Here is a 15,935-nt window from a genome sequence, read left to right as displayed (position 1 = left end):
GGTTCTTCAGAAGTAAGATGGAGGAGGCAGTTAAGTCTAGGCTAGAAGAGGAGAAACCGGTGCTGGACTGGCTCCAGATTAGAGGGGTGGAGTGGTGGTCTGCTTCCGGTTTTTTTTTGTGTTCCCAGGTGAGACCTGCTGTAAGATGTGGGGCTGTCAGGAGGCAAGTCAGGGCTGAGGGGCTTTCAGGTTGGTCTTTCCCTTCTTCAGGTGCTTCCAGCAAAGCCCCTTCTGTTTCAGTTGCTTCCCAGGGTGGTCTCCAGGCCAGCATTAGGTTCTGGCTTTACCCCCCTAGACTTTCAGTAATTGTGCCCAAGAAGCATATGGCCCAATGGCAGATGATTCAGATACTTTTAATTAGCTGGGGGTTTATATCCTGATCAGATAGAGACCTAGGAGGAGCCGAGCTGGGGGGGTTGAGTTAGGCTTTAATGTCAGGAGAGTCTTGATCTGGAGACTTGACTTGCAGGTATTCTCCCTTATTCTGATGTGGATGATTCTACTCCTTCTGCTTCTCCTCCTGAGGAAGGTTTCTTTTTCAACTCTTCATTCCATGAGGTTATTTTATGGGGACTTTGATTCCAGGATGAAGAAACAGGAATTTTTGTTTTCCTTTTTTTGGGATGGCCTTGAATATACTCCTGTTTTGGCTGTAGTTGAAGATGTTTTAGAGAGGTTACAGAGGAATCCTGATGAGGGCTGTCCTGCTCCTGTTGCCTCAGTAATAGGCATTACTTGGTGCCTGAAGCTCATAAGTATTGAATTGCCAGCCAGGGCTGTTGGTTGTGACCAAGAAGGGGCCTAAAGGGGCCTAAAGGTGTGTAAGTTTCTGTTGTAAAGAACAAAGAGGCTAGGGCCTTGATAGATGGGGAAAGAAAGTTTATACTTCTTCCACTCCTGGATATGAGGGCTTTGAATCTCCAGTTTCACATGTTGAAATACTTCAACTATTGACTAGGTATTGATAAGTCTAAGGTTGATGTCACAGTAGGTATTTTAGGTAAAGAGTAGCACTTTTAATGATAACCACTTCATGTTGCGGGAGATGTACTATCTCCTGCGCTGCTTGTTCCCCCGCTGTTTGTTTTTTTTTTTATGGTAATTGTTGGATTTTTTTCAGAATAGCACCAGGATGAATGTCCTGCGAAAATTTACTTTATTCGCACTGGTGGTGTTATTGTTAGACAAACTTGTTCCTGGGTAGTTGTAGTTCCCTTCTCTATTAGAACGAAGCCGCTCGCTTTGTCTAACCTGATTTGTTTGGGACTAGAACAGACCTCTACATCCATAGTAGTAGGGGTCTGAATATCATTACTTCCCTTGTCCGAGATGTTTCTAGGATTATTGCCAGCAGTAATATTTGAAAATGCTAAACCGACTTGGGACGTAGGCGATTTAGGATAGGCTGTCCCATTTTCATAGGCTACACTGTCCCTATTGATTTTTTTTGATTTTATTGAATTTCAGCTTGTCTAGTAGCTGGTCTATGCTGGCAAAACATCTCTCATACTCTGTATTTGTATCTACGAAAATCCATGTGATTTTATAATAAGGGAATTTAACTCAGAGACTTCTATAAGGGATTTTAACTCGGAGACTTCTTTCGATAGTTGTACTATAATGCTTCAGCATTAAGTCCATTAGAGTGAACCCCTGTTGGTCAAAAAGCGAGTTCAATTCATGATGGAAAAGGGAGTCCGCTAGAAGCCCGGTTGGGTATAAGTGATGTCTCAAACCTTTTGGGACAATGCGTTCTTTTATACATTCTTGAAAATTACTAGTTTCAAGTTGAAGCTTCTTTAGTTTTACTAGTTTTATATCAAGAAGCTTCAACTTGTCCGTTATGTAAACAGTACCAACCTGTTGTTGATTGATTAGCATCGTCAGCCAGTTGCCCCTCCATGTTTTCACGATTTAAAAAAAATTTCCGTGTCGTTAATCCATTCGTGAAACTGTGGTATACCGATAAGCCCCACAAAGCTCTTCTGTCTTCCTTCCTCATCTCCAATGCGATTGTCTCGCCTTACAGGTGGTCTGTTCTGCCGAGGTGAAACGCTGCTGGAATCACTTAGGTTGTTAGTTAAATTCCCTTATAAATCGCATGGATTTTTGTAGATACAAATATGAGTATGAGAGATGTTTTGCCAGCATAGACCAGCTACTAGACAAGCTGAAATTCAATAAAATCAATAGGGACCGTGTAGCCTATGAAAATGGGACAGCCTACCCTAAACCGTCTACGTCCCAAGTCGGTTTGGCATTTTCAAATATTACTGCTATTAATGATCCTAGAAACATCTCGGACAAGGGAAGTAATGATATTCAGACCCCTACTACTATGGATGTAGAGATCTGTTCTAGTCCCAAACAAAATCAGGTTAGATGAAGCGAGCGGCTTCGTTCTAATAATAGAGAAGGGAACTACAACTACCCAGGAACAAGTTTGTCTAACAATAACAACACCAGTGCGAATAAAGTAAATTTTCGCTAGGACATTTATCCTGGTGCTATTCCGAAAAAATCCAACAATTACTATCAAAAAAACAAACAGCGGGGGAACAACAAGCGTAGGAGATAGTACATCTCCCGCAACATGAAGTGGTTATCATTAAAAACAAGGCTGGTGATTTTCATATTTTTAACTATTCATCCATTGACATTGACCCAGCTTTAGTTGAACTTTTAGCGAAAGGAAATACTTTTGTGCCTAGTCGACAGTTTGGTATTGTTCAAACTGTGAAAGATCTAAAACTGTTTGTGAGGAAACTAAACCTGAAAGTTCTTCTTGGTAATTTGGAAACAAATGACACGTCTTTTCGTGTACCTAGTGTCTATAATCCTCCTCTCCACCCTACGTTGAATATGTTTGAAATTATGACTGAATTGGACTTGAGATTTTTTTCTAATAATTATAATAGGTTATTTAAAAGCAAACCACATGTTGAAAACATTACACACGATGAAACTCTTGCTTTAAACTTGTTTAAATTATTACATGTGAGAGCTGTTAATCCCGATAAGGGTGGAGGTTTAGCTTTATTTGATTCAGGAGACTATGTTGCTAGAGTACAGGCATTATTGGATAGTGATGCTTATGACAAGGCCTCAATCAATGAAGTCAATGTCGCTTACAAGCGAATAAATGGTTATATCAATGACTTATTTATAGAAGCCATAATTGACATCAATTTATATAATTATTATATGACTGTTATGGCCAAAAATTCCTATCTTATTTGCAATCCCTAAAATACATAAGGATTTGATTAATCCACCCTTTAGACCTTTAATAGATGGTCGTGGCTCTATTACATATCCTTGTGCCAAAGTGGTGGACAGTATATTGAAAAAGTATTTAACTACTGAAACCCAAGTTTGTAAAGATTCTTGGGTGTTCTTGCATAATATTAATGGCTTGCAGTTTGAACACAACAACTTTTTGACCATTGATGTGAAAGAGCTTTATACATCAATTCCTCATCTAGAAGGTATGGAATGGGCCAGTTTATTTCTTCATAGTAAAAAGGCTTCTAGTCAAGAAATTTACTTAGTAGAAGTTTTGTTGGACATCATTTTGACTAAACTATTTTTCTTTCCAAAATGACCTTTATTTACAAAAACAGGGAGTAGCCATGGGCTCTCCCTGCGGTGGAAGTTTCGCCAACACCGTGATGGCATATTGGGAGAAAAATTGTGTGTTTAACAACATTACTTACATGTCTAACATTAAATTCTACACACGTTTTCTTGACGACATATTTATTGTATTTAGAGGCAATTTAGATCTAGCGAACACTTTGCTTGAGTACTTTAACAGTTCTACTAGTTTCCTTAAATTTACATTCAACTTCCAAGTGTCCAGTATTGAATACCTTGATGTGTGGTTAACTAAAGATGTGGTTAACAGGTATATTTCAAAAGATTTATAGAAAGGACACATATTGTAATGCATTTTTACACTTTTCTAGCTCACACCCTTTATCACAAAAGCGGTCTATAGTTAAAGGCCAAATGATTAGGGCTGCTAGGATGGTGTCTCGTGACAATGATTTTGAAGATGAATGTAACTTACTTGGGAGCATGTTTCGAAAAAGGGGGTATCCAGTGTCGTAGATTGAAACAATAACTAATGAAGTGTATCTGAAAAGGGCTAACAAGTCTATTATACCTATTTTAAGTTGTGAAAGATTAGATATACATGAATTCAGTCCTAAGGATATTAATGGACCTGGAGGGAACCAAGAGTCCGACAGGACAGTTTGTGGAAAATTAGAAAATGGATTTGAACATAGTTTCATCACCCCATTCAGCTCAGACAGTATACTTATTAGAACCATACTATACAAAAACTGGGAGCTTATAAAATATGATAAAATGTTAGCAGACAAATTCAACGACATCCCTAAAATTATTTTCAAGAGAGGAACTAGTTTAAAATCTATATTAGAGTCTACCAATAATAGGAGGGTTTATAGACTTATGGGTATGTCCACCTGTGGCTGCTGTAGTATGTGTAAATTCATTGCTACAGGTAGTTCATTTACTATCAATGGAACGAAGTACAAAATAAAACACAATTTAAATTGTAATTCAAAAATGGTGGTCTACGTTGCTTCGTGTTCCTCATATAAAGCTTTTTACATTGGAAAAACGGAGCGTAGACTTAGGGATAGAATGTACAAACATACTTATGCAATAAATACAAATAACAATGACAAACGCCTTGGCTAGGCACTGTGTGGCAAATTCTGGTCAAAAATTTAGTTTTAAGGCAATAGATCAAGTCCAATCTAACATTTGAGGTGGCCCTTATAATTTACTTCTCGAAGAACACGAACTGACATGGCAAATTGTTGAACCAGGTTTAAACGACCACTGCAACATATTATGTCTCTTAAAACTTAAAAGCTTGGAGAGAAAGTGAATAATTTAATATTATTGAATTACTTGTATTATTAGTATAGTATTTTATTGATGTTATGTGTACATGTATACATTTTCTATTTTTGTTGTTTACATTTTTTATACGAGTACTTACGGCTTATAGGTGTGGTGATGTTTTTATATGTTGAAAATTGTGTGCTAGCCTACAACAACTGTGATATTACACTTTTTGGTCATAAAAAGTGACTTAAACATATTTTAAAAGTTTTTAACAAAGTACTACTTTTTGTGAAATCAAAGCACCATTTAGGTACGATCATGTGATTGATACTTCATTACTTAATGGCTATGTGTTGTTCAAGAGTGTAATCTGAAGAAGTTGCCTTAAGAAGGTGACGAAAAGCGCTTAATTAAAACAGTATTTTCAAGTGTTTGGTGTCGTTTGGGTGTTTCCTTGGAGCCTTTATGTTGAGAGTTCTTGTAGTTTAGAATTTGGTTCATAGTTTTCAGGTCCGTGAATTTCTGCAGAAATATTTTTGCAGAAGAACAAATTCCCCTACATTTGCAGTATAGGATTTGCCCTCCACCTTCGTAACTGTATATTATTCACACAGTTGTAAATTTGCTGAGAAAAGCCCACACATAGTGACTGCCTGTCATTGTTTGAATAGAAACTACATCAGCAGTGATTTCCAGCAAGAGATGCCCTCAAGGTCCTGCACTAGGGAAATGAACTTTCAGGTTTAAATTGTCCACTTTACAGTTAACCAAGTGTTTGGTAACATTGTAGTGATAAATTTGACAGTTTGATGTGAATGACCATGACTTTAAGTCTTCATGGGTACATTAGCTTTATTGGTCTGAACATACACTAAAGACTTGAAAAGTAAAAAAAAAAAACATGAGCATTCAGACGTCCTGTCGTTGAAAGTTTGCATGTCCTTAAGTGGTCATTTTGCACAAATCCCGTGGGCTGTCAGTAGAGGTGGTTTAAGGTATTACATGCTGAAGACGCTAATTGCAGTTTATACTGAATGGGTTTGTCTGACTTTTTGCCCATTGATTTGGTGTGTGTGTGTTACAGAATGTAGCTTGATATGTACTCTGCCTGCAAAGCCTGAGGGATACTGCATTAACATGGAGAATGTAAAGGGGATTGCTCTTGTACGATTGTTTTAATGTTAAAGAGCTATTGTGCTGAGTTATGTTGTCTTTGTAGTGCATTTTCTGTAAATGCTTGTCACAAGAAGTTGGTATTATACTCTGTTTTCTTTTGCTTACAGTAACAGGAATGAGCCCCTTGTCACCGTATTTAAATGTGGATCCCAGGTACCTTGTACAGGTGAGCATGTTTTTAACCTGTTTAATAGTGTTGCATGGTCATAATTGTGCAAATGGTATGCCTTAGTTCAATGACACATTGATTTTTATTTAAAAGTTCCACAGTTTGTGTTGTGAAGTAAAAACATTCTTGGGTATCCAGTCATCCTATGACATAGTTATTGGGTGTCTTGGAAAGCATACGGTCATCAGAGTCCTATCTTAGATTATGACCAAGTATACAAAATGGAATTCTTAAACTTGTATAGGAGTCTTTTTAAGAGGAGGAATCATAGTGCAGGTGCAAAGTCATAGTAGTAAAAGCTTTACCATAGTCGTCTGGTCTCTTTCTGCAGTAATTGTACTTTTTGATTAATGGCTATAGAAGTTTTTTTAGATACGCTGACAAGGAAAATGATTATATTTAATAACTTAAGACTACTCTTACAAAGTGTGGACAACGATAATGTAGTAAAACACTGGTAACATGTATTATATTTACTGGACAGCTTAACACTGGAAGATGGATAAAATCTAGTATGAAAAGATGGGATCATTAGCGGGGCAACAGTAGGGTTTGTGTACGAAGGAGGTAAAAGTAATTGGATAGAATTTTAGTAGGTTGGAGGAAAGTTAAAGAAAGTGGCAGTGTAAATGCCTTCTAAAACAGTACTCCAGGAAGCCTGGTTTTATTTTTGTTTTACAGTTTGGCAACTGTGTAGGTAAGCTGGATTATTTGACTGTTTCAGCAGCGTGGGTTGTGGTTTCCACTGGCTCGGGGGCCTTGAAGGATACCACTCCAGTCTTTAAGAAGTGTGAAGTTTGCTTTTGAGAAGTTCTTCACTGTGGTCTTTTTTGCTGGGGTTGGGGGTGGGGATGTGGATCTCCAGTGAGATTAATTTATGGTCTGATCTCACCAATGAGGGATATACTTCCGGTATGGAGCATTTTGTCCCCATGTTTGTGATGATCAGGTCTAGTATATTTTCTCCTCTTGTGGGAATGGTGACTAGTTGTTCCATAGCATTTGAGTTTATGAACTCCAGGAACCTTTGAGCTAGGGTGTTGGGGCTTGAGTAATGTTCTCAGTCTATGTTTGGGTAGTTGAAGTCACCCAATATGATGGTGTTTGGAGAGACATTCATACTCTCCAGTGTCTTCAGGAAGGCTGTGTGGGTTTCCTGAGTTTGAGAGGGTGGTCTGTAGCATGCTACAAACTGTAGGGCAGTTTTACCTATGGTTAATTGCACCTGGATGGTCTCCGATGCTTAGTGCGTTGCCACTAACCTGGAGGTGTGGGTATCCTTTATGAATATGGATACTCCCCTCCTTTTGTGGTTCGGTCCGATTTTGGGGCGGGCATGATATGAGTTATAACCTGATAGTGCTGGGGTACTCTCAGGAGCCTTGAACCAGGTTTCAGTCACAGCACAGACATCGATGTTCTCCATACTGAGGAGGGCTTCAGGCGTGCATCTTGAGGTTTAGACTTCTGGCATTGAGCAGTATTACCCTTAGTTTTTTCCATTTTTGTTTTCTAGGGTGGTAGGTTTATCATTTGAGCCTTGCCTAAAAAAGGCACTATGGGGGTGGCAAGAGCCTTTGCCAATATTCAGAAGCCCAGGGGTGACGGGTGCAAGCCATCCCTTGCGAAGCAGCGTGGCTTGTCAAGCATGTCATCCCAGGCAAACAGACATTGGATCCCCTTAGAATGACACCAGTAATTAAGCCAATTATTAAAGCTGATCATTTTGTCTCTGTATTGTGGCATCATTCTTGGTGAGGGTAGGATACTGCTCATGGTCAGGGTCATACCGGCCTGGGCTACATAATCTGAGAGCTCCTCTGTCTCTTTTCATGTAATCCAGGGAGGTACGTCTCAGGTTGTTCACACCGGCATGGACAATGACTGAGTCATACTTGTACTTGCTGTGGAGTGACTTGAGTGCTTGTGTTATGTGGTGGATTCTAGCGCCCGACAGGCAGCTTACTGTGATCTTTTCCTTGTTCAGTCTGGTGAGTGGGACGTCAGTGTGTCTGACTATGGAGTCACCTATAACAAGTGTGTCTGGCATTGTGTTTGGCCTTAAGGGCCGTGACTGTTTAGCACACTGACTTTGAGAGCTATGTGTTGCATGTCTTATGTCTTGAAGTGGCAGTTGCTTGGGTGTCTGCTTTGGAGGCCTCTGTAGTTTTGGTAGATGTTTGATCAGTGCCTCCGAGTATGTCTTTGTGTGTTTGTGTTTGTTTTGAGTTACAGCCTGGATGCAAAAGTACATAGAGCACGACAGATCAGTAAGCTTAGTGCATCAAAATAATACAACACCTTGTTAGTAAACTACATCACAGCAGTGCAATTCTATGCAGTACAGTGATGTTCATGTTTCACTGTTGCAGTTATTACATTTGCGTAATCTGCTGGCAGGTTGCCCTCAGTCGGCCTGATTTAACAAATTCTTGGGTCCTGTGTCGGTTACGGTCCCTTCTTCCATGACGTCAGGTAGTCAGGGGTATAAAACATGCAGCCGACGCCATTACATCAATCTTTCTTGCCGCACTGTGCCCGAAGCAGAAGCAGTTCGCAAGTGCCGGTTGGCCGACTCCTGAAATTTTCGTTTTCGAGTTTCAGAACTGAAGTCTTCAACTAAAAGCTAAGTACCCCATTGGAAACTTTTTCTTGCCCCCTTACCGATGTCAGTAAAAGTTAATAATTGTATTTCTTGAGGGAAGCAAATATTGCATGAGGGAAGCAAATACTGCATAAGGATTTTCATTTGTACTGTATTCCTTGCCTAGGCCCTGACCACGACGTACCTTGTTGCCGGTTTTGTGCTTTATTTAATCAGCACTGTATTAGTCGTCTGTACATTTTTGCTTCTAAATATTTCGGCTCTCTGTTTAATTATCCAGAAATGACATTGGTTAGCCATCTGACTACTGGAATACCGAAAAAATGCAAAGAAAAAGACAGAGACAGGCCATTGAGGTCCAAAACTGCCGACGACGCTTCTCCTAAGCCAGTTGCCAGTTCGCCGGTACTCAGTGAGGCGCTTTTGCAGCCCCCGATACCTGCTACTTCTGATTCGCAGGCCTCTACTGAGACCCATTCGGAGTCTGGTATGCCGCGAGATGCTTCACATATGGAACCTGCAGATGTCTCTGCCTTGGATGGGTCCGGAGCCGCTGAGCAGGCCCCGGCTTCTGAGGATGTATTCAGGCCTACAGACTTGCATATTGAACCGACTCCAACTTCAATACTAAGGCCTAAATCTCGATCTATGTGTAAAAAAAACTGACACCCGGGCCACATGTTCAGGCCCCTATGCCTAAAAAAACAAATGATCAAAATGGCTGAAGATTTAATTACTCTAATCAGTGATAGTTAACCCCCCCCCCCAAGAGGCCTAGGATTGAACTTGACTGTGAATCTTCTTAGCAGGACTCTATCTTTCTTCTGACTCTAATGATCTGGATTTGTCCATACCTACTTATGAGGACTCTGATGCAGAGAATTCCATTCCCTCTGCCTCTCTGCCTGAGGATTTCTCTTTTGGGGAAACTTTACATACCTTAAGGGAGCATTTCCACTGGGAAAGTCGGGATTTCTCTGAATCCAAAAAGAGGCTTAGGGATTTCTTTCTTCTTCCTCAGCATAGGCCTTTGGCTACACCTCTTGTACTAGACATTGTTAATGGTTTTCGGAATCCAGTATGGCCCCGGATTCCTTGCCTCCAGCCCCTAGTAAACCAGACAGGTACTACAGGGCTCCTGAGTCCCACAAATTCCTTTTTGAGAATCCTGTTGCGGACCCTGAAACCATTTCTCAGGGGCCCAAGGGCATTAAGGCTTCTACTGCTAAAAATCTCTACCCCCTTCTGATAGAGACTCCAGACCGCTGGATAGATGGGGTAAAAAGATTTTATACTTCCGCAACCTTAGCAATCAGGACTTTAAACTGTCAATTCTATATGCTAAAATATCAACAGCATATCATGGGCCTGCTTAAACAGAGTGATGTTTTCTGACTGTGTGGAGAATAAAGATTTACAGGATTTATTGCATTCAGCTGAACAAGTTGGTAAACATACTTTGCAATGTGGTTTTGATTCTTTAGAGACCTCTTGCAGGGCTGCTGTTACTGGGTATGTGCTTAGAAGGCATGCTTGGCTTAAGGAGCAATCTCTGCCTGATCATGTTAAAGCAACATTTTTGGATGCACCTTTACAGCAGGACCACTTGTTTGGCAATAAGGCTGAAGAAGTTCAAAAAAGATGGAAGTTAAAGCTAAATCTATGCAAACGGTGAAAGATTTCTTACAAGTACAACCTCCTAGATAGGCACTGGCCTACTACGAACTGGTCCTTTCCAGCTCCTTCCAGAGCCACTCCAGCCAAACCCAGACATTCCAAAATCACCAGGTTTCAGTCCCAAGGGACTTTCAGAACTATCATATGGGATGCTTCCACTTCCAAATCAGGAAACAACAAGGCACCACCCTATGGTAAACAGTCTCAATGACTTCCCTTTAAAATTATCAAGCACTTAAGTCTTAGCCTCCCCTTTGGGGGGAAAACTGGCTCTTCATTCAAGCAACTGGCAACTTATAACCCAGGACAAATGGGTTTTAAATATAGTGTCCCAGGGATACAGATTTCATTTTCACATGCTGCCATCTCCAAACGGGTGGCCAGACCTGCCCCCAAATCAGTGGGCAGAGGCTCAGAAACAAGTACTTTCCCTCCTAAACATGGGGGCTATTCATCTAGTACCAGAAGAGGAAAAGGGACAAGGTTTCTATTCCAGACATTTCCTGGTACCCAGAAAAGACAAATCATGGCATCCAATTCTGGACTTGTCCACTCTAAACACCTTTCTAGACCTTCCAAAATTCAAGATGCTGACTCTTCACCAGTTACTTCCTATGCAAGGCAAGGATGCCTGGTTGGCAACTCTAGATTTAAAAGAGGCTTAACCTGCATATCCCAGTCGGGGAATCTTGCAGAAGATACCTACGCTCCAAAGCAGGCTGCATGCATTATCAGTTCTCTGCACTGCCCTTTGGCTTGTCTACTGCGCCCAGGGTATTCACAAAGTGCCTGGCTCCAGTAATTGCGTTTTACTGGCAAAGAAATATCCAAATATATCCATACATGGGCGATTGTCTAATTCAGCCAGAAAACCAGGCCATTCTTCTAAAACATCTGGCGTTTGTTTGTAAAAAGAGTTCTAACCTGCCTAGGGTACACCATAAATGAAAAGAAATCTCAACTGGTACCCTCTCAAAAAATTACATTCCTGAGTGCAAGCTTAAATACAACTGTCCAGGTGGCTTTCTTTACGCCTGAAAAGCAAATTCATTTGGTGACTTACTTCAAACAGGTGACCACAAAAACCCTGCTATCTGCAAGGCAAATACTGCAAACCTTGGGGCTCATGGCCTCCTGCATTCTTCTAATTCCATATGCAAGATTGTATATGAGGAAACTTCAGTGGTATTTAAAAAGTTTATGGAGTCAACATTATCACAGCCTGGAAACAATGATTCCTATCCTACCTTGCCTGCGCCTAGAGTTCCTATGGTGGGCAGAGGCCTGCCACCAAAACAAGGGGCTGCCATTCACACCACCCCCTGCCACCCAAACCCTAATTACAGACGCATCAGACTATGCATGGAGGGCTCATCTGGCAGGGAAGTGCATTCAGGGCAAATGGAGCCCAAATCAAATGCACCTTCATAGCAATGAAAAAGAAATGCTAGCTGTACAGAATGCACTGATGGCCTTCAAGGACTACCGTCATCCAGGACAATTACTGATAAAGACTGACAACATGGTTATGTGGTACATAAACCAGCAGGGGGGGTACACATTCCTACCCCCTCTGCAGACTAGCCATGGCATTGTGGAACACGGCCTTGAGCTACCAAGTACAACTACAAGCCCAGTTCCTGCCAGGAAAGCAGAATGTTCTGGCAGACGTACTAAGCAGAAATCTCATGGACTCACGAATGGAAACTGGAACCACGTATTTTCAACATGTTGACACACAAATGGGGGAGCCCAGACATAGATCTATTTGCCTCACCCCAGAACTACCAGTTGGACACCTTTTGCACAAGAACTCATCACAAAAAAGCCTGGAAAGTGGATGCTCTGTCCTTCAGCTGGAAAAACCTATCAGTCTATGCCTTTCCCCCTCTGCCTCTGTTCTCCAAAGTTCTACTAAGTCAAACGGGACAAACCAAAAATGAGTTTGATTGCTTCAGACTGACTTCGCCAACACTGGTACCCACTCCTGCGCAGTGTCAGACATTTCACCGTGGCACCTGCCTCCGACACCTTCTTTACTGTCTCAGCAGGAGAACCAAATTCTTCAACCTCCGCTCCAAGCATTGAATCTTGCAGTGTGGCTAATCACTTAAATTCCCTCTTAGCATCCCTCAGCAAACCTGTGATGGATGTCATTTTGGAGGCGAGAAGACCAAGTCCTAAAAAATCTTATGCTGACAAATGGAAAAGATTCTGTGCCTGGAATCTTATTTCAAGGGATGAGCACAGCAGTGCCCAATTTACCACAGATTTTGCAATACTTAACTGAGATGCTTCACAAGGTCCTGTCTTTTTCCATAAAAATCCATGCCTCAGCCATTTCAGCTCATTACAACACAGAACCTCCCCTCTTCTATCATCCTCTTCTAAAGCAGTATCTCAGAGGGGCCAAAAACCTGAGACCACCCAGGAGAGCTCCAACCCCTGCCTGGGACCTTAACTTTGTATTGGAGAAACTCACTCTACCTCCTTTCCAGGCAGCTGCTACTGCATACTTAAAATTTCTTTCCTGGAAAACAGCCTTCCTTTTAGCAATCACTTCAGCTAGAAGGATATCTGAATTACAGGCCCTTATGGCAGTGGATCCTTTCATCATCTTTCATGCAGACAGGGTGTCACTCGGGACCAATCCATCATTCATGCCCAAGGTGGTATCCAGTGTGGCTCTTAATCAGCCCATTCATTTTACCAACTTTCTTTCCCAATTCACAGAACAAGGGGGAGTGGATTCTGCATTCATTGGATGTACACAGACAACTTAGATTCTACTTGGACAGGACTAAATCTCGAAGAAAATCTGGTGGTAGCATTTGCTGCAGAGGCAGAGGGAAAAGCTATTTCAAAGCAAGCCGTTCTAAATGGATAAGCCATTGTATTCATTTCTGTTATATGCACCATGGAAAACCTATCCCCCAGATCTCATTCCAGCAGGGCGGCATCTACTTCAACAGCCTTTCTCAGAGGTGTTCCTACCAGGGATATTCTAGAAGCTGCTACCTGGAGTTCAGTTCATACTTTCACCAAGCATTATCATTTACCAATTTTCTCTAAATCCAGAGCTGGCTTTGCCACTGCTGTTTTGCAGGGCCGTATAGCTGATGTTCATCGTGTTTCACTGTTGCAGTCATGACTGTAGGGTTCTCCCCTGCCGGCAGGCAGTCCTCTGTTGGCCAGAATCCCAAAGTCTGGGTCCGCCGTCGGCTGCTCAGCCATGCTCCCTGATGTCAGAGTGCCAGGAGTACAAAGCTGACAGCCGACGCCATGTTCTCCAGTCTTTCTTGCCGTGCGGTGATAGCTGTTCACAAGTGCCGGTCTGCTGACTCCTGACAATTTTTTCTAAACATACCTCAGTCCGAAGACTTTCTTCTCCTACTCAAAGCTAAGTACCCCGTTGGGGAAACTTTTTTTCTGGCTCCAGTTCGATGTCAGAAAAAGTTAATAATTGTATTTCATGTGGGAAGCAAATGCCTCATAAGGATTTTCATTCTTGCTGTATTCCTTGCTTAGGCCCTGACCACGACGTAGCTAGTTGTCGGTTTTGTGCCAGATTTAATCGACGTACGATTAAACGAAGGTACGATTTTTGCGTTTCATTACTTCGGTAGGCGTTTCAATTACAAAATGTCGTCTGACACGGTTCCGGCTACCGGAGTTCACAAACGACGCAAGGATAAAGACAGGCCTCCGAGGTCCAAATCAGACGATATTGTACAAACAGAGCCAGCTTCTGGTTCGGCCATCGTCAGTGAGGCGCTTTTGCAGCCCCTGTCGTCGGCCATTTCGGAACTGATGGCCAAAACGGACTCCCACGAGGAGCCAACTAGGCCTTTGAATATTTCTGTTGCAAGACCTTCGGACAATGCTCCTTCGGATGGGTCCGGAGCCGCTGTGCAGGTACCGGCTTCCGAAGGGGTTTTCAGGCCTACTCAGCTTCTAATAAAGGCAAAGCCAAAGACTCCTTCCAAATCAAAGACTACAGCCCAGGCCTCTTCTGATACGGCACCCAAGTCTCGGAAACAGTTACTTAAGATGGCGGAGGACTTACTTACTATGATCAGGGGTTCACATCCCCCTCCAGATAAAAGGCCAAGGCAGGAAGTGTATTATGACTCGTCTGATCAGGCTTCTGTTTCTTCAGTTTCTTCTTCTGACCAGGAATATTCTTTCCCTCCTTATGAGGATTCTGATGCTGAGGAATCCATTTCTTCAGCTTCTCCCCCTGAGGGTTTCTCTTTTGGGGAAAATTTACATGAAATAAGGGAACATTTTCACTGGGAAGGACAGGAGTACTCGGAATCTAAGAAAAGACTTGGGGATTTTCTTCTTCTTCCCCAACATAGACCCCTGGCTATCCCTCCTATTTTGGATATTGTGGATGATGCTTTTTCGGAGGCTAACTTAACTCCTGACTCTCTTCCTCCAGCTCCTGTTAAGCCAGACAGATATTATAGGGTTCCTGATTCCCACCAGTTTTTATACAAGAATCCTACTGCTGATCCTGAAACCGTTTCTCAGGGCCCTAAGGGGGTTAAGGCCACTACTGCTAAAAACTCCATTCCCACTGAGAAGAATTCCAGATCTTTAGAAAGATGGGGCAAAAAAGTGTACACTTCTGCTACTTTATTAGGGCTTTAAACTGTCAATTTCATATGCTGAAATACCAGCAATTTCTTCTGTCCGTTTTGAAACAAAAGCTAACTTCCATTTCCGCCTGTGCAGATGATAAGGAATTACATGACTTAATGCATGCCACTGAACAAGTTGGGAAGCATGGTTTACACTGTGGATTTAATGCCTTGGAGGCTTCTTGTAGGGCTGCTGCCTCTGGCACAGTCATTAGAAGGCATGCTTGGTTAAAGGAACAAAACTTGCCAGATCAAGTAAAAGCTAAGTTATTGGATGCTCCTGTTCAGCATAATGTTTTGTTTGGATCTAAGGCTGAAGAGGTGATAAAGAAGATGGAGGACAAGGCAAAATCCATGCAAACGGTTAAAGATTTCTTACAAGTACAGCCACCCAGATTTAGTAGGAATTGGCCTACAAAAAATTGGTCCTTTCCCAATTCAGACAGGCCTCAGAGGGGTAGATACAGACGCTCCCGAGGAAGGCCTCAAACGCAAGCCTCTTACAGACCAAGACAGTGGACTGCTTCCACCCCTAGGGGAGGAGAGGACAGGTCGCAAGCTCATAAAAAACAGGCTCAATGACTCCCTCTGTTGGGCTGCAGGAACTTCTTGCCTGGAAGCCCCTCTCTGAGGAAAACTTTCTCTTTTTCACCTAAATTGGACTCCTATAACCCAAGACAAGTGGGTTCTGGATGTGTTTTCAAGAGGTTACAAATTCCATTTTCATACCCTACCAAGACCAAGCGGATGGCCAGATCTTCCAAAACATCAATGTTAG

The 15,935-nt window shown here is 42.0% G+C and overlaps 1 protein-coding gene across 1 annotated transcript in view; it reads left to right on the top strand.

Moving 5' to 3' along the window:
- LOC122789234 (mitochondrial import inner membrane translocase subunit Tim23-like) overlaps positions 1-15,935 on the top strand; it is a 551,726-nt gene that overhangs the window by 31,114 nt on the left and 504,677 nt on the right. The window contains exon 2 of the mRNA XM_044056517.1: positions 6,168-6,226. Within this exon, the coding sequence (XP_043912452.1) occupies positions 6,168-6,226 (59 nt within the window). The remainder of the gene's footprint in view (positions 1-6,167; positions 6,227-15,935) is intronic.

This window comes from Protopterus annectens, chromosome 14.part0, assembly GCF_019279795.1.
Source record: "Protopterus annectens isolate FY-2018-M chromosome 14.part0, PAN1.0, whole genome shotgun sequence".
NCBI classification, from domain to species: Eukaryota; Metazoa; Chordata; order Ceratodontiformes; family Protopteridae; genus Protopterus; species Protopterus annectens.
The sequence above is the reverse complement of the archived record's forward strand: the minus strand, read 5'-3'. Positions and strand labels throughout refer to the sequence as shown.